The 19,198-nt window shown below is 47.8% G+C and overlaps 1 protein-coding gene across 1 annotated transcript in view; it reads left to right on the top strand.

Moving 5' to 3' along the window:
* Positions 1–19,198, top strand: part of ERGIC1 (endoplasmic reticulum-golgi intermediate compartment 1) — a 324,289-nt gene that overhangs the window by 134,390 nt on the left and 170,701 nt on the right. Inside the window, exon 3 of the mRNA XM_086931580.1 lies at positions 12,880–12,952. Within this exon, the coding sequence (XP_086787706.1) occupies positions 12,880–12,952 (73 nt within the window). The remainder of the gene's footprint in view (positions 1–12,879; positions 12,953–19,198) is intronic.

The following is a 19,198-nucleotide window of genomic DNA, read 5'->3' as shown; positions in this document are numbered from 1 at the left end:
CTGTAGATAGGACAGAGCGTCGCTTTACATGCCGGCCGCATGCCATGGTGTCCGCTCACTGAGGATAGTATATACACATGGCCATGCAGCATGCCAAGGAGTGAAAGTGTAGGTGCTAATGGCTAGATTGGCTGGGTGAGGAAGAGTGCCCTGTGATAGCATCTGTGTGCCACATTAAGAAGAGGAATGATTGGTGGTGAAGCCATGGCGAGCGTGTTAAATGGGTGTAATACACTCTCCTGGTCCCAGGAGACAGTGTGGCAGTGTCAGAAAGGTTTGTGCCCGCAAACCAGCATGAAACCCATTGGAGCTGTGAAGCCAGGTAGAGGTGTTCAAAATTGAGGACATTGAGTCCACCTCTGTCTATCGGAAGGCAAAGTTTAAATATTTCTATCCTGTGGCATGTTATGTCAATCAAATGAGGTTGCCTATCATGCGTTCCAGGGAGCGGAAAAAGGCTGGTGTATCAAAAGGGGGAGGTTGGTGAAGTAATAAAGCAGCCGTTGCACAGCCACCATTTTTGTTAGGCCACACACTCTGCCACTGATAGTGATAGGGACTGCCAGAAGGACATCTGTGAACCTATCGCAAAGACCTCGCGAACTAGGTTGCCCTCCAGCAGGTCTTCCGATTTGTGATGTATATGAATCCACGAGTGGCAAAATGTCGCAGTCTGCCACTCAAGTTCAGTGCCGTTCACCTTACACATTGGGTTCGGAGTGCGTGTATTAAAGGGGAAGAGGCATGACTTGGTCTAGCTAACCCCAAGTCCAGAGATAGTTGTAACATCAGTGATCAGGTTTGCGATAGTTGATGGAATTTCCCTAATATCTCTGATGTAGAGGAGCATGCCATCCTCCTAGAGCAAGACTGAATGTGTATCATCTCCCAATGAGATCTTTCATTGTTGGCCCTGGGCGCGCAGGTGGATGTGCCAGGGGTTCAAGTGCCAGAGAGAATATAAGAGGGTATAATGGGTAACCCTGGTGAGTCCCTTGGTGTTTCGCAAGAGGGATTGATATGTCGCAACCAATTCATACCCTACCTGTGGGGTTGGTGTATAAAAGTTTGACCAGTCTGAGGAAGCTGGTGCCAAGGCCTTATTTACATTGAACCTCAAATAAAAGGGCCATTCAGTGGAGTAAAATACCTTGTGTAGGTCCAAAATTAGGCACCCTCTGTGGAGCTATCTGTGTGGTCTAGGTGAATACTCTAAAGAGTCAAAGGTTGAGTGAGGTGTTCCTAACGGGTACAAAGTCATTCTAATCCAAATGTACTAGCACTGTAGGGGCCAGGCGGTCCACCAATATTTTAGCAAGGATCTCTTAATCTGTATTCAACAGTGCAAGTGGTCTGTAAAACCCCGAGCCTAGCGTGTCTCAGATGCGAGTAAGGCATGACTCATCGTGGGTGGCAGTGATGCCGGGTAAGTGCTACAGCAAACAAATGATGGACGGAATGCTGACAATGCAAACATTCTCCCCCAGTCAAAAGGTCTGGGTTAAATCCATCGTTCTTTTGCCCACTACGCCACCCCAGTTTCGACCCAGCCATATGCAAATCAGTCTTGACCCTGTGCCCCATGGGAATAGTCCAGACCGAACTGCCAGGCCAGGCCAGTCCAGGCCCTCCCTCTACCAGAAACCAGCATCCGGGGACCGGTTTCAGGGTATAGCACCCTTCATCAGCCAGGCTAGCTTGAATCCAGTAGCACAGTGCAGCATCATCTAGTGCCTTCCGATGCAGCACCAATAGTGGGGCATACACCTTTATAGAGCTCAGCTGGCAGACCATCCAGTCCAGAGTTTTGCTAGTGGCCAATGCACGTATTGCTTCTCAAAAAAAATTGCATGCAAATATTTATGTACTTCTTGTTTACTTTTTAACACATACTGTTACATCCTGGATTGGTACATTGAAAAAACAAATGTAATTTTGCATACATATGTAAATCATGCAAGCTAAATTGATCCGCTTGGTGGCGCCATCAAACTTTTTTTGTTTCTACTAAAATGCTGCACAATATCTGCGATCGACACTGCAGAATTGCCAAAAAAAATCATTGGCAAAGCCAGTATGTCTCAGGCAAAACCTATGGACTTTGCCAGTTCTTTTTCTTGGTGTGATTTAGTGAAATTGAATTGAGACATCGGTGTCTTTCTGTGACCCTGCTGCAAATCTGTTTCACAATTTTTACATTTGATTATAACGCTTCTGTTAAAATGTTTTTCTTAACTGCAGTTTTCTGCCTTCGATGTTTCTCTTTCGCAGTCAGCTGTGGTCCGAACAACCTTCAGGGATTAGGCCCATAGCCTCGTCTCCTCCTCCCAACACCCCCCATTTATTAAAATTTCTTTTAGGCACCTATATCTTCTGCCGCACCATTGAGTAAAGAGAAAAAAAAGTTTTATTTGATCCTCTCAACACTCCAGTCGCAAGCTCCGAGCTTGTGGCCCCTCCTGTGAAGATCCGTTCAGCATCTGTCCGTGAAATCCAGAAATTATGATGTGCCCTTTTCAAGAGGGTGCAAGTAGGTTTCTCAATTTGCCCCGCAGCACACAGTAGCCGTATCTTCCGCAGCTCACCTCTCTGTAACCCACTTTGGCTGCTGTCCCCTCGTTTCATTTACCTTGCAAGTACCACTCAAGCAGCCAACCTCATTGAACTGGTGCTCTTTACCAAGAGGCTGAATTTGTGTTTTTTCCCCTGGACTGCTATCTCTTAATGAGGTGGCATCCTGCTACACCTTTTAGCCTGGATCTACTTCCTCCTCAGTTACTGCTCCAGACAACATTCGCCTAATTCTGATAAGTTGTTGCACACAGATTATGGCCTGGCCCGGCCGGGCTCCAACCGGTCTTGTGGTTTCACATTATCAGACTAAACTCATTAGGAGTCCTTGCTATTTTGAACACAATTACTGTGAGCAGAGGTTGCAAGCTGCATCTCAAATCTTCTAGGTGGCCATCTTTTCCCTTAAGTCTTCATCCGGCTCATCAATCTGTCATTGTTTTCTGATTTCTTATGAATACTTCTCACTGCAAATTTCTCACCTTGAATAACTCCTGCATAATGACAGGTGGCACCATCAACCTGGATTCCATTTCTGAACACAATGAGATGAATCCCCATAAAGGCACTATCCCTGCGCATTGATATTGGTAGCTCTTGGTTTCCTTTCCAAAAGACGTGGATCCAGAGCTCCACTCCCATCGATTTTTGGTTTTCAAAGACAACAAGTTTCAAGCCTTGCTGCATGTGTGCGAAACGGCTGCTGGCTACAGACCCACATCTTGTCTGCTTTTTTTTTGGTGCCTCAGGACAAAGCATGACATCACGCTACAAGTGTTACTTGATTCCCGAGAAGGCCGTCTTGATGGAGAGGTCACACTCTTTATCGACCGAATACAAGAAGCTAGGCTGGTCTGGGTTGAAAATTACCTCATTAGTTTAATCCAAGGCAAAATTGAAAGAAAAGTCCAGGAACAAGCCAAAGAAGAAAATCAAGGAGTTTAATTGAAGATCCTCCATGTATAAGAGGCGAATCCTGGGGGAGATTGCACAGTCTGTATTGTGACACACAATTCTGATCTTATACCAATGTTGTAGCACACGCTCCCACGAGGTCCCCAGGCTTTCGTCTCCACAGCAGGTGTGGCTTTCAGAAAGTTCATGCGGCTCTGGGCCCCGTGGTCTCTGGTGGCGGACTTTAGGCCTTCGATGCCGGTGGCTCCGGCCTCTGCGCCACAGGGTCCCTAGGGATCCAGGCCTGGATCCAGATCCATGCCGGTCGACTTCACAAAGCCTCCTCAGATACAGATACCTTTGACAAGACCTCTGCCACTCTGACACCGGTACCAGCACTGACCAGTACTTTTGTACCACTGTTCCACGCTAGCATTCCCTATCTATCGCCCTGAGTGGCAGCTAGAGGAGGGTGAGGAGGACTGGGAGGGGTCCGTTGACCCTTTGGCAGACCAGCTGGAAGAGCTGGACTGAAGAGAATAGTTGGGTGAGACCAGTGGTCTGGATACCTCCCCAGACTGTGGCATGCTTTCGTCCCCTACCGAGGCCACGGAGAAGGGAGCCCCCTACATTGTGGTGTTGTGTAGGGCGGCTGAGGCCTTGGGCCTTGAGCTTCCTATAGTGGCAGTCGGGGCTAATATCCTGACTGAGGTGCTTTAGCCTTCAGCGGCCTCTTCGGAGCCCCTGCTGCCATTTAATGAGGCACTCACAGACTTCATCTGGGCACTTGGTCTAGGCCCAGCTTAGGGTTTCCTGTGGATAAGATGATTGCCCAACGCCACCACTCGGCCCTGGGCGACCAAATTTTCCTCTCCATTTTTCTACCCCCGAGAGCTTGGTGATCGAAGCATCAACATCCAAAGAAGTGTTTCCTTCTGCTCCCCCAGATGGGGAATCCTAGAAGCTAGACCATCTTGGGAAGAATGTTTTCTTCTGCCAGTTTAGGACTGCTGTCAATGAACACTGCATGTCTCTTGGGCAGGTACACCCACTCTGTGGGGGACATGGATGGCAAGTGCTGCCACAGTGCCCGGAGGAGGCTCGGGCCATACACTCATACACTGTCGCAGAGGGGAGAGACACAGTTAAGTTCGCCATCCCATGTGGGCTGGACACAGCCGACTCACTGGGTAGAATGATTTCTAAGTCAGTAGCCCGAAGGCGCTACGCCTGGCTTTTCTGGGCATGTCCAATCGACTCTTTTCGACATACCCTTTGATGGCAGTCGCCTGTTTAGCGACAAGGCGGACAGTGCACTCGAGCGCTTCAAGGATTCTAGAGATACTGCCTCACTGCCACCTCTCGTCCTGTGCATTCTGCTTTTCTCCCCTTTCGTAGCTACGGAAGGGGTGCTCCACCACGTTCCACCTAGGGCCACAGGCCGGCACAGCCTCCACCCAACCAGGGACGTGGGACCCAACACCTTGGGTCTGTGTTCCAGCTGGCGGGCGGTCCACCAGTGCCCTCTATGCAGCAGCCTCTAAGCCTTCGTTGTCCAACCTTTCAGGGCCACCAGTTGCCAGTGGGCGGCATGATCCGCCATCACCTTCCCCAACGGCACATCATCCTGTTGGACAGGTGGGTTTTGCAGATAGTACGTTGGGGTGACCTCTCCCTCCATGCTGCCAACACTCGCATGTCGGAGGATCACTTGGCCCTTCTCAGTCAGGCAGTTGCAGCGCTTGGCCAAGGGAGCTATTGAGCAAGTGTCGGTCCCAGAAGTAGGTTGTGGTTTACTCCAACTACTTCCTGGTGCCCAAGAAGGACAAAGGCCTGCTTCCTATCTTGGATCTCAGACGTCAACCACTTCCTCCGGAAGTAGAAGTTCAAAATGTTGACATTGGCTCAGGTCCTGTCTGACCTCGACCCTGGTGACTGGATGGTAGCGTTGGACTGGCAGAACTATAACTTCCACATTCCCATCCTGCCATCCCGCAGGCGTTACCTACTGTTCACGGTAGGCCACAATCCTTTTCAGTTCACTGTGCTCCCCTACAGCCTTACCAGCACCCCTCGGGTATTCACGAAGGAGATGGCAGTGGTCGCAGCTCATCTGCGCAGATCAGGGGTTCCAGTCTTCCCCGATCTCGACCCATGGCTGTTAAAGGCAGTCTCGCCCCAGGATGTTGTCTCTCACCTCCCTACTACAGCGGACCTCCTGCATTCGCTGGGCTTCACTATCAACTTGCCGAAGTCGCACCTGATTCCCTAGAAGCTCCTTTTCCTGGGAGCGGTTCTGGACACAGCGCAGTTTCGGGTCTATCCTCCCAAGCAGCAAGTACGGGATATTCGGGCTATACCGATGTCTCAGCTTGTATCCTGGGTTTTGGTGAAATTAACCTTGAGGCTGCTGGGCCTCATAGCCTCCTGCTGGTTGATCATGCCAGGTGGCGCATGCGGGCTCTGCAGTGGGACCTGAAGTCTCAGTGGGCTCCGCATCAGGGGAATCTTTCCGATGTTGTCAGGATCTCGGAGGGCACTGCACACCAATTGCAGTGGTGGCTGACAAACCAGGATTGGGTCAAGGGCAGATCCCTCCCTTCCCCAACCAGACTTTACAGTGGTGACGGATGTGTCTCTTCTGGGATGGGGCAGCCACATGTGAGAGATGGCGATTTAGAGGTCACTGGTCTCCGGCGGAGTACGGCCTGCACATCAAACTGCTGGAGCTGCAGGCGATTCGTCTTGCACTGAAAGCACTCCTTCCTTGTGTCAAAGGAAGAGCGGTGCAGGTGGTCACAGACCACACCACCGCCATGTGGGACAGCAAGAAACAGGGTGGGGTGGGGTCGTGGACCTTGTGTCAAGAGGCTCTCTGGACCTGGCTGGAACATCAGGGCATATCCCTTGTGGTTTAACACATGGCAGGTTCCCTGAATGCCAGGGCGGACGAACTCAGCCGCTGGTGCTTGATGGATCACGAATGGCGACTTCTGTTAGTGTGGTGGTGCGAGGTCTCTTTCAGCAGTGGGGAGATCCTTGGTTAGATCTGTTCGCCTCTGAAGGGAACGTGCAATGTCAGCAGTTCTGCTCAGTGGAATTTCCAAGGCGGCACTCGCTCACAAAGCTTTTTGTCGTGGCTGGCATTGCTGTCTTCTATCTGCCTTCCAGTGGAAGTGGATTATTAATAACCCACTGATGCAGGGCTACCCTTTAGTCCACGGGTTCTTCACAAGTAAGGAGGAATCGACACTGGAGTGAAATACAAATCAAGGATCATTTATTTAGCATTCATGAATGGGGGCCCATCCAACAAGCACCATAGAGATACTCTAGGAGAAGCACACTGAACTATGGGTTACATGGGTTTTTATAGCAAAAGATCACAAACTAGGGACGCCCAGAGGTAAATGGAGCTTTGGGAAAAACACACAAATGAGCTTACGGCATGTATCGACAGCCTCTGTGTCTTGTGCAATTGCCACGTCCTGAGGCTGAACAACAAGATATGCCAACGGAGTACACTTTACTTGAGGATTAACCATTGTCTGAAAAACCTCGAGCAGACTCCAGCTGTTTTTTGCGCTGTCTCTGCACGTATACACAGCCTACAATGCCCCAATCTAGATTCTTTACTCATGTTTATACAGATGAAGTGTCAAGGATAGGGCCGGGCTGGAAGCAGGGCAGGGGTGAAAAATGGATGAGGCATAGCTCAATCAAAAAACGAGGGAATCAGATTTTACATTTTAACATTTCCGCCTTCACCACTTCTGCCCAGAGTACTGTAGATCAAGAGCGACCAGACCCAAGTCATTCTTGTGGTCCCAGACTGGGCACGACGAGTCTGGTATCTTGAGCTCTTGAACATGGTCATTGATCCTCCGATCAGACTGCTTCTTCGGGAGGATCTTCTGTCTCAGCCGCAGGGGACAGTCCTCCACCTGAACCTGTCCAGCCTACACCTCCTTGCATGGAGTTTGAGCGGCGCCAGTTGACTGCTTTAGACCTTCCGCCCGAAGTCTGTAATGTCATCTGGGAAGCAAGGCATCGCTCCACTAAAACAGTATACGCCTGTAGATGGAACAAATTTGTGACCTGGTGCACAGCAAAGGCTGTGAATCCCCTTTCTGTCCCGCTTTCAAATGTTCTCCTGTGCATTCTATCTTTGGTCCAGCATGGCTCTGCTCTTGGCACCCTTAAAGGCTATCTTTCGGCCTTTCTTTGCCTTCCTGATCAGCCTTCTCTTTTCCATTCCCCTATTGTAAATGAGTTTAAGGGCATTACTCACCTCCTTACCACTATTACTTTCGTAATGCCCCAGTGGGACTTGAATCTGGTCTTAACTTACCTTATGTGTGCTCCTTTCGAGCAATTGCATAATTGTCCTTTCAGACTCTTCACCATAAAGACTACTTTTCTGGTGGCCATCACCTCTGCTCGCAGGGTGAGTGAGCTTCAGGCTCTTTCTTCTACATCTCCTTTCCTTGCTGTCATCCGGACAAGGTTGTCCTTCAAACTAGACCATCTTTTCTTCCCAAAGTGGTTACCTCTTTCCACTTAGGACAGACCATCACTTTGCCCACCTTCTTCCCACCCCTGTATCCTTCTAAGGAGGAGGAGAGATTCCACCATCTGGATCTAAAACATGCATTATCCTTTTATTTGTATTGCACAAAACAATTCCGGGTGGACAATCCACTCTTTGTTGGGTATGTGGGTGCCAAGAAAGGTCGGGCCATGCAAAAACGGACCATCTCTTGATGGGTCGTCCTTTGCATTAAGATCTCACTCCTTAGCGAAAAAGGAGCCTCTGGTAGGACTGAGCGCCAATTCCACCAGAGTGACTGCAACCACTACTGCTTTGGGATATGGAGTCCCCCTCTGTGACATTTGCCAGCAGCCACGGTGCATCACTGCACTAAATATTACTGCCTGGATAGTCCAGTCCGGATAGACTGCTTCTTTGGCCTTTCTGTTCTCCAAGACTTTCTGGTGTGAGCTTGGTTCGCAGACCCACCTCCGGGGTTGGTATTGCTGGGGTATCTATTCTAAGGTAAGGAATCTATTACGAATAGTCCCTTTCAGATAAAGAAGTTACTTACTATATATCTGTAAAATACATAAATTAGTAATGGATTCCTTACCACCCACCCATGCTCCCCCCCACCCCCTGCCCCCCCCCACCCTTGTCCTGCTAACTGACTTATAGTGTAAGACACTCCCTTTCAGGGCCCTACTTTTGTGCACAAGTGGTCAGTGTCTTGCATAGCTCTGCGCTTCTGTCCTGGAATGTTGTGTAAAGAACGGACTTAAGTGCGCAGGGGCATCATGTAAGTAGATACTGTGACATCATTCCAGCAATCACGACACCAACGATAAACGCTGAGTCGACCAACGGCGCCTACCGAAGCGCAGGGGTACTGCTGAAGAAAAAATTCTCCGGATCCAGTCTGTTGGCAGGGGGTAATTCTAAGGTAAGGAATATATAACTAATCTAGGTCTTTTACAGATAAATTGTAATCGAAGGTAAGTAACTTAGTTCATTGAACATCTAATCCCAGAGAACCGTGTAGTGCAGATCTCAAAGAGCTAAGTAAAGCCAAATTATTTTGCAACCTCTCCACCAGACAGGGAATCAAAAAGAGTGGGTGTTCGTGGGAGCAGAATATCCCATGATTAAACTGAGGTAAGCCAGCAGTGCAGGGTCCTTTGTGTGACTCGATCAAGACCGGAGGTGGGATGTAGTCACAACAGAGGGCTGTGGCACTATCTTTCACCTGGAAGGAGCAATTAAAAGTTTCTGGATCCTCTCTGATGGTTGAGATATTCTCAATGTGAGACGTGTGATTAGGGTATTCACCAGTTAGTGTTACTAAATATAAGTAACTTATTTGTCTGGTATTGCTGCTAATGCACATCTCTTCCTATGAAGCCAGTCTCTTTAATTTGTTTCTCCAATAAAAGAATCTAAGAAAATGCTCTGACCTGCATGGCCAGAACATTAGAAATGCTAGCGAATTTCCTGTAAATGTGTCCCGTCCTGGATGGGACCCAGATGATCGGCATCTCTTCCACCATATCCAGGAATCTGACTTGCCTGAAGCACGTTTTGACCTTTTTTTTTTTTTTCCAGCATTGTGCCAAACTTGAAATGTATATGCCTTGTCTTTAGAGAATGTACTTCGCTGGCTATACACAGTGTTGAAAAAGTGGCCCTTTCTGCAGGGCTAACTCGGATTGTTTTGCATTTTGCTGGCTATAGAACCATGTGCACTTCACCCCTGCTAACCAGAAATAAAGTGTCTGTTCCTCCTTTCAACATGACTAAATTGGTATACATCTGTTAGGCAGATTTAACTTCGCTTTATGTCTCTATTGTATGGTACTAAGGTGTACCTAGGGCCAGTAAGTTAAATCTCACAAGTGGAAAGCAGCTCCCATTTTGTCACCCAGTGACAGTGTAAACATAACTGCTGGCCTGCCACCAGTAGCGTGGCTGTACAGATTTTAACTGCAAATTTGACCTGTCAAAATAAACCTTCCTTTTAAATATTTACAAGACACCCCGTAGAAGGTCTTATGGCGCAGAGGGCATGGTATTTAAAAGTACAACAGGTACATGTTAAACATGCCCTTGCTGTGAAAATGCCCTAAAAGCTATTTTAACTGTAGCAGGGTTGGGTGTTTTAATGGGAACGCATTGGGATACTATATCAAGATTATTTAACATTACCTTCACTTATGAAACAGCTACAAATTACATTGTTTGACTTTTTGGAATATTAAAAGCCCAATTCACTGGTGAAGTAGGATTTGTAATTAGTATTTTGGAAAGATGACATTTACAAAGTCACCTTTGCGCTGCTTGAAGTCTCTAGAAGCTAAATCTGCATTTATCTCCCTTCTTCCAGGCAATAATTAGCATTTCAGTGGGTCTGAACTTGTTCCCAGGACAGTAACAAAAGGCCTTGGGTGTGGGATGGGGTTTTTGTTTCCTTCACAGGATTATTTTTATTTTATTTTTTTATTTTAGGTTTTTATAGAGCGCAAACTTGACCTGTGAGGGTATCGGAGCGCTTTATAAGATGTACAGAGGTGCACAAACAAAGTCTAAAGTGCAGCAATATACAGAACTATACAAAAGGATGGTGAGGGTCAAGGGTGTAGGGAACATAGGGGAAAAAGGGGGATACAAATGTATGATTGCAATCATGTGGGTTTATAGGGTGGGAAGTTCTTTAATTGCCTCAAATTGTAAAGTGCTGTGATATCCTTCGGGATCAAGTTTGCTCTATATAAAACTTTATAAATAAATAGTTAAAGACGGTAAAAACAAAGGCCCCACATAATCTCTGCAGGGAGAGTTGGTGATCTGGGGAAGGAGCGATAGTCTTGGATGCATCAGGCTTGAAGTCGGGGATGGCAGGCATTAAACGAGGAATTTACCCATGAGGAAGGTTTTGGCCTCCTTCTTGAAATGTGCTAGAGAAGAGATTCTTCTGCTGGCGGGTGGGAAAGAGTTCAGATTCTTGGTGCTGGCCCGGTGAACGCCCTATTGTAGGTTCTTTTTTTCTGAAAAAAGGTGGGTTGGAGTAAGAGGACCGGGAGTTCCTGCTTCCTCCTGATACCACTAGTTTCTGTGCCAGATAAGCAGGGGAGTTTGAGTATAGAGCCTTGTGTGTAATGCTTGCCAGTTTCAACTGAATTATGGCCTCTAGAGGGAGCCAGTTCAGCGCTTTCATATAGGGAGAGATGTGGTCAAATTTCCTGGTGCCGGTGAGTAGTCTAGCGGCCGTGTTGAGGCAACCTTTTAAGGGTGCTTTTAAGCCCTACCCTATCACAAGCAGATATAGCTAACACCCAGGCCTGCACTTTTTTGTCGTCTTCCTCCCCCAAGCCAGACAGGCTTCCATCATAGTAAGCCTGTTGATATCACCATGTCCTGTCCTACTGGAGTTTTAAGGCCTGCTTGACAGGTGTGCTGGGGTTTTCGTATGACACTTGGGGCACACTTCAAAGGAGGGAAAGAGGATGCCAGAACAATTTGTGATTCCACTATCTTGCTGCTGAAAGCTTAGCTTTGTCCAATCAGCCCTCTGCCCCTGAGTTTATTGGGAGTACAGGGACTTCCTAAAATTGGATTTTAGTGTTGGATGTGGGATATTACTAGGGTTACCATAGTATACTCTCCCCTCACAACTCCAGGCCTCAGACACCTAGTTTAGTGTGGCTGAGGACTTCGGCTATCTTGAAAATGCCCAAAGTGGGTAGGAGTAGCCCTGGCAATTTACCCTATTGGTGGGTCACTCCCACCAACAAGCTTGTGCCAGGCATGAATGTTGCATCTCCAGTCACCCACTTTCAGAACACTGCTGGACCTGCAGGCTGAGAAATTAGATTGTCCTGCTTTCCCTCTTGTACTCGTGACAATGAAGTGGAATCCAAGTGTCAAAAGGTTGACCTAATAAAACTACAGGAACTCAACCTACAATAGGCCTTTTTTCTGCAACTGCCAAGCTGACCTATGGCACCTTGACTGGATCCTCCTGTTGGCCGCAGCCTGCCACCCTGTGAGTCTCTAGGTGCCTCCCCATAGGTCCTGGAGAGCTTTAGAACTGTACTCTTGTTGAGGATTGGTACCTAAAGGACTGAAGTCAGACAGAAAAATGTATGACCAGGATGAACCTAGTTAGTGTATCCGACCTGCCCTTCATCACAGTCAGCATCCGATTGGGCCTAGGTCAAATGACTATCATTGACATGTCATGTTTCGTGGGCCTGTTTCTAATTAAAACTTTAACATTCAAATTTCTGGTTCCCATTATTGGATTTTTGGTGTTATGTTGTGTATTATACTTTAGTTTTTAGATTTTTGTTTTTCATCTCAACTTTAACACTATTTTGTACTACATAAATACTTTACACATTGTCTCTAAGTTAAGCCTGTCTGCATTGTGCCATAGCTACCATGTGGTTGATCTTGTGTTTATTTAGTGGCTGTGGTGGTTTACCCTGATAAAGATTATGGTTATTGCATTAGGTGGGCACATACCCCCATAACTAATAGCCCAATGCCTTATACAGTATGTACCTTTCAGGCTGCCTGAGGGTAAAGCAATTCATTACTATCCTGGTGGATGGTGTTGAATTAATTTTTAGCAAAGGTGGCCAACCAAGGTTGTAGTTAGTTTGAGTTATCAATTCCATGTCATATGTGTTCTTTTCTGCAATGTCTGCACCTGCCTTGTTTCACTAGACGTCAAAAAATAGAGCGTGTCTTGTGTGGAAGTGGGAGGAGCCTGTTTGCCTGATGTGACCCAGGTTCAAAGGAAACATGCTTCTAATTAGGAGTAGTGAAAATACTTGCCACTGTGCCTATTTAACGTGTTGGTCTCTTTTTTTTATTCCTAGTTTCTGTGTGCTGCTGCCTCTTCATCACATTCCTGTTCCTCTCAGAACTCACTGGATTTATCACTACAGAGATGTAAGTATTTTTTCTACTATTTCTTTGGGACCGAGTCCTTGATCGAGATGGATTAGTTTATAGACAAATTTCAATGTTTCCTTAGAGGCCTGTGCCTTTGGAAGGTCAGTAGGGTTACTGTGGCAAAGTCAGTAACATGTATTAGTGATTCAGCCCTAGCTACCGTCCAGAGGCAAAGGAATTTGATATTTCGTTTTTCCTGTACATTTGAAAGTGAAACTTTTCATGAGTGGTATTCCCACTATTTGTTAGGCTTTGTGGTTCTATCAGCCGCTCCATACATTTAGGGTGTGTCGTTTTGTTCGAATTGGGGTTTTGCAGTTTGCCTTTCAGGTCTTTCCTACAGATAGCTTTTAGCTGTTCGTTGGTGAAAGACCTTTAGTGGACCATACCAAAAATCAGTGGGCTTAGAGCCAACCTATTGCTTACCATTGGTTTGCTTTCTTGACTGTTCGCATTTTGTTCTGTCCCTTTACTCGCATTTCTTATTTGTTTCTCCCCTGGAACATAGCTCTTTTCCCATTCTTGTTATTGGATGACTTGTATCCTTCCACTGCTCACATTTGGGGAACTAATGTTTTTTTTGTTCAGAATTCCATGTTAGTACATGTCATTTTCTAGCGCTCTCCCTGGTGTGCTGCTTACCCTCTCAAATATCGTCCTCCACATGTACTGTGTTGCTCCCTGCTGCCCCGACCCCCAGCTTGTCCATTACTTCTGCCATCCCTCCTTCGCTTTGGTTTGGCTTTTTCAAAAAACTTCTCTCCTTTCTCCTGCCTCATCTACCTTCCTTTCTCCCCTGCCTTCTTGTAACCACCCACTCTCCTTTGTTTCCCCAACTTCATCTTGCTTTATCACCCACTTCTGTTTCTCCCCCTCCCACCAGACCTCTCAGTATTCTAATTTTCCTGAAGTGTTCCTGCTTGTATTCCCCTTCTTAAGAGCTCTGCACATGCCATTTGCTGCCCGGTAGTTCCCTTTCTCAAACACACTTTTTTGGACTGAAAACTTTTTTAGGTCTCTACTCTAGACAGTGCATGTGCTGTCTTGAAGAGACATGTTGTGTTCAATCTGTGGGTTCCAATTTGCTCGCTCCTTCGTCACTCTCAAATCCTTTATCCCTGTTTGTCCGTGGCACGAGTGTCATGCCTCTTCCCTCCCCCAGAGTATGGACCAAGTACATATGTCCATCCACCTGCTCACATTTTGGGCTCTGCTTTTCACCTTGTTTTGGAGCACTCCATACAAGTGCTTGTTTTTTCACTCAATCAGTCTCCTGTTTTTTTTTAAAGCAGTTTTGTATAGCACAAACGCCACCTGAAGGTATTGTTGGAGCATTTTCACTTTATACAAGGACGCATTCATTATTGGAGTGCTTTCAGTTACTTTATAGACACTTTCATTTTTGTAGGGACAGGGAAATTAAGTGATCTTCCCAGAATCATAGGATGTTGGGCCGTCGTCAAGACTTTCCCGGTTTTGTAGCTCAATAGTCTGCAGGTCTGCCCATAACACCACATCCTCTCCTCCTGTTGCCTAGAGCAAAGGGGGAAACAGAGCGAGGAGGCGAGGACCCTGTCAAGGGGTGATGACCCTGTGTAGGCAGCACCCCCTAGTGGTAAACTCCTCTATTCTAGCAGCTCTGGAAACACCACCTGAAGACCCTTGCAGGAGGCTCGTGCTCTTAACCCCGGCTGCATTTGCCCAGCTGCAGTCCCATTCTGTGCCGGAAGGGCCCAATGCCATCTCTGCTCATCTTGTTCTTTACGTGTTTTACGAGACAGCTAAGACTACTTTAAAGATGGAAAGGATCGAAAGCAAAATAATTCTAACACAATTTTGTTCTCTAGGTTTTTTTGTTTTTTTTAAACAGATTTTATTTGTCACAGGTCTCATATATTGCATAGCTCCGTAACCCAGAGGCTACTGCACACATCAATGTATTAACAATAATGCTGTTGACTTTTATACCAAAACAAAGCCCCCCACCCAACCACACCCCGATTGCGTATATGCCTTCCCAACCAAAGGATTACATTTCCAAAGTGGTACACTGAGTCCAGCACCCTACAAATCACTATCTCAATCCCCATTCAGACAGGTACAAGAGGGGCCCCCCTATGACGGCGGGGTCAAGCTCCAGGCCCCGATAGCCGGCAAACCTTTCCAGATCTTAAAGTGCTTACGGGGGCATACCCTGTCAACAAAAATCGGCAGCTCAAGCCCCATGCAAAAGTCCATCCCAGATCTCCATGCAGTCAGCGGCGGAGCCCTAGGCGCCTTCCAAGCCCTGGCCACATCCCTCTTCGCCAGCGTAAGACCTAGCAGCAACAAATGACGTTTGTATCTATTGCCCCCGATGCCCTGCAACACATGCAGCAATGCCAGTCGCGGCGTGTACGGAAGTTCCCATGCCAACACCTCCGACAGACAGGAGAACACCCCCCTCCAAAATTTATGCAGCGCAAGACAACCCCAGATTGTGTGTAGTTGTGTGCCCTCATGTGTCCAACACCGGAGACACTCAGGGGAGCCTATCATTCCCGCCCTCCACAGTCGCACTCTGGTAAAATACACAATATGCAAGTATTTGAATTGTATTAGCTGTAAGCGTGTGGATATGGCTGGCCCACGCGTGCTTGCCAGAGCCTCTGCCCAGTCCTCTTCCTTCAGGTCACCCACATCTTCTTCCCATGCCGTCCGGAGCCGCTGTAGGTCGGTGGAGCAATGATGGACCAACGTCTGGTATATGCGAGAGATCTTGCAGTCTGGCAGTGCACCCATAAACACCTTCGCCTCTATTGGGCTAAATTCAGGAAGGGACCTCAGACCTACCAGATGAGGTGACAAAGCGTGTCTAAGCTGCAAATACTAGAAGAATTGGGACCATGGCATCCCATACTCGTCTCTAAACTCTTGAAAGGATTTGAGTGTCAGGTCTGCCATCACGTCTCCTAAAGACGATATCCCTATTGAGTCCCAACCCTGGAAACCCTGCAGCGCCGCCAGCTGAGGCAACTACCCATTACCCGAAAGAGGTGTCTCCCGGGTCAGAACATTCCACCACCCCATTCTACTCTGAGCCCGCCACCAGACATGAAATACCACCTGCGTGGCCGAGGGAAGGCACCTGCGCAAAGGTGCGGAGTACAGCAGCGTGTGTAGGGACCTGGTGCCCATCAAGTGTCGCTCAGCCAATATGCCGGATCTCCTCTATCTCCGTACCACCACTTGTTGAGCACCATCAAGTGTGGGGCCTGGTAGTAGGAGAGGACATCTGACGTTGCAAACCCCCCAGTGTATGTGGATAGGAAACATGTACGCAGGACTACCAGGACTGCCCCCTCCCCCCTCCCAAAGAAACCCACCCAACGCCGAATTGACCTGTTGGAACTAGCGTGGCGGAATCAGATAGGGGTGGTTCTGTAGTTGCTATAGAAGACGAGGGAGCGCCACCATTTTAAAAATAGCTGACCCACCGTAGATCGTCTGGGACCTGCAAGACCACGCCCTGAGATCTTCTCACGTGCGTTCCCACACTAGGGCCAGATTCTGTTCCCCAGATACAGTTGGTGAATCGGAGAGATAGATCCCCAGGTATTTCCTCCCCCCAGATGCGAGTTGAAGGGCCGAGGCTCATTCTCCCACCCCTTGGCTATTGTCTAGGACCCACAATGTAGATTTGCTCGGGTTCATGTAGAGCCCGGGGGTCTCATCGAAGATCTGCAAGATTCGTAGTTATCTCGGTCCCGATCTATCAAGATCAGTAAGGAAAATAAGACCTCGTCCGCATACGCTATCTTATCTGTAATGTAAGGTGCTCATCGGAAGCCCTTGAGCTGAGCATCAATGCGCACCCACACCGCCAACGGCTCCATGGCGAGCGCGAATAGGTAAGGGGAGAGGGGGCACCCCTGACTCATGTCCCGTTGGATCCGGAAGGAGCGAGATATCGCCCCACCCATACAGACGCTGTGAGATCTGTATGTAGCAGCCGTAAGTAGCCCTTGAAACACGGACTAAGATTAAGGCGCCGCAGCTGAGCGAGCAAGTACACCCAACTCGGGGAATCAAAAGCCCTATCCATGTCCGCTAGTAATAAAGCTGCCGGCCCTCCAAGCTGTCTCCAGGCCGATATCGCAACATGCTTGTCTGATGTTATGGCGGGTTGCTCTTGTTTTCTAGTTTTTTGATGATATTCCCATTTATAAAACCATATTGTGGGTGAGCTCACAATATGAGCGAGAACCATTTCGAATTTTTTATTTTTTTTAAGGACCTAAGAGGGCTATGGTACATGCTGCACTAACCTGCGTTTCTATTGCAGTCCTCAGCAGGGCCAGACTGGGATCACATACCAGCCCTGGCAATTACGTCAGACGGGCCGGGGGCTGGCGGGAACACTGCTGCTGCTCTTTTGTTACAAGGGGCCGATTTTTGCAGCCCAGCTGCAAAACCGGCCCCAGTCCTGCCAAGTACCACGCGTCCGGCGTTAGACTAACGCATTTCCGTGTGGTGATCCACATCAGCACACTGAACTGCATTGTCACGCATATCTGATGTCTGAGCTGTCATCAAAGCATTGGAAGGAAATAAGTGTCAGCTACCAGCACGCTGCCTGTGGTTGCATATGCTTCTCCCTCGGGCTTGGGGCACTCCAGTCTGACCTAAGCACCACTGACAACCACTGTTCTACAATGTATCTTAAATTTCGTGACGCATAGCCACTCTTACTCTGACAGCCTGGGCAGTGCACAATAGAAACTACAGAGACAGCCTGGGTCCAGACTGTTTTATATAATTTGGCCATGGCGCCACTGAAAATTTGTGAGTACGCCCGGCGTGGCAGCTTAACCAGTGATGCTATTGTGGTTATTTTATGGCCCGTGCAGCGTTGAATTAATTATCCTGGGCTCCTGGATAATTATGTGCAGTGGATGCCATCAGAGTGATGGCTGACCGACAGTCACGCTGACACTGACCCTGCACTCAGGTTGCAGTGGCCTCCTGCACAGTCTCAGGACTCGCAGCAACAGGCGGCATTGCAAACTACCCGAAATTTTTCTTAATGTAGGTGTGGTCTGCGGCCTGACCCTGGAAGCCTGTTTCAGGAGTCACCACAGTCGCACACCTGGCCGAGTCATACTGTTCTGGCTTTTCTGCATTCGGAAAATCTGTGGTTCTGTAAGTTTTCCGTGTTCTTTTAATTGAAGTGATTGAGCCGGTGGCGAGCAGCCACCCCTAATCCTGGTATTGCAGTGCATAAAGGGGTGCCTGGGGGCTTTCTGCAGTCTTCACTTGCAATCATGCAGCCTCTGGAGAAGGGGGTGCTAAAGGGGGCATGGATGTACCTAGTATAATAAGAAAATAACAGGAGGAGGGAGGGAGAGGAGGAAGTGGATTCTGTCTCCCCTAGCAATTTATCTAAACAAAAAGGAATCCACTCTGGTAGTGGTGGTGATCCCTACAATGGTGGGGAGCACACAGTGTTTTAAATACCCCTCACACACCAACAGGCCCCTTGGTGTCATGCTTCATCATCGGGGTCTTGGCACCCCTCTACGGGTTGCGGCGTGCTACGACTCACGACTACGCAGGAGCACTGAAGGTGGACTATGTGTTGATGTGTGTGAAGGAAATAAGTGTAAGTGGTGAGGTGATGGCTAGTGATGGTTAAAAGATACCTATACTATATTGCCATCACGGAGGGGCATGGACAAGGTGGTTAGTGCCCTTCCATTTCTGGTGCTTTGCAGCAGTTGTAACATTTTCTTGGAGTTTCTCGTTGCTCAAATAGATGTCATTTCTGAAATGTATGTTTCCCTCATCTTCATTGCTTGATTTTGCTCGTGAGAACGTGTCACTCATAGTTGTTGAAATGTCACTCCTAATCAGACTGAAATTATGAAAATGGCACACGTAGCAATCTGAAACCTTGACAGCTATGCGGCCCTTAGTAACAACAAGCATTGGCATAGCCAATAGGTCTCGCCTTTGGGACCTTGTAAGTAAAAAAGGAAAAAAAAGTCTAAGACTTCACGTTTACATTTACTGCATCCTAAATACGAAGTAAATGTAAACGTGAAGTCATCAGTTTTTTTTTTTTTTTTACTTACAAGGTTCCAAAGGCGAGACCTATTTTCAATGTCAATGCTTGTTCTTTAATTCCTTCATGGGACCAAATCTGGATGGACTGCTTTGTCAATGCGGCTAACAGACACCAACATCCAAGCAGAATATATGTAC

The sequence above is a fragment of the Lissotriton vulgaris genome, chromosome 7 (assembly GCF_964263255.1).
Source record: "Lissotriton vulgaris chromosome 7, aLisVul1.2, whole genome shotgun sequence".
Taxonomy (NCBI): Eukaryota; Metazoa; Chordata; class Amphibia; order Caudata; family Salamandridae; genus Lissotriton; species Lissotriton vulgaris.
The sequence above is the reverse complement of the archived record's forward strand: the minus strand, read 5'-3'. Positions and strand labels throughout refer to the sequence as shown.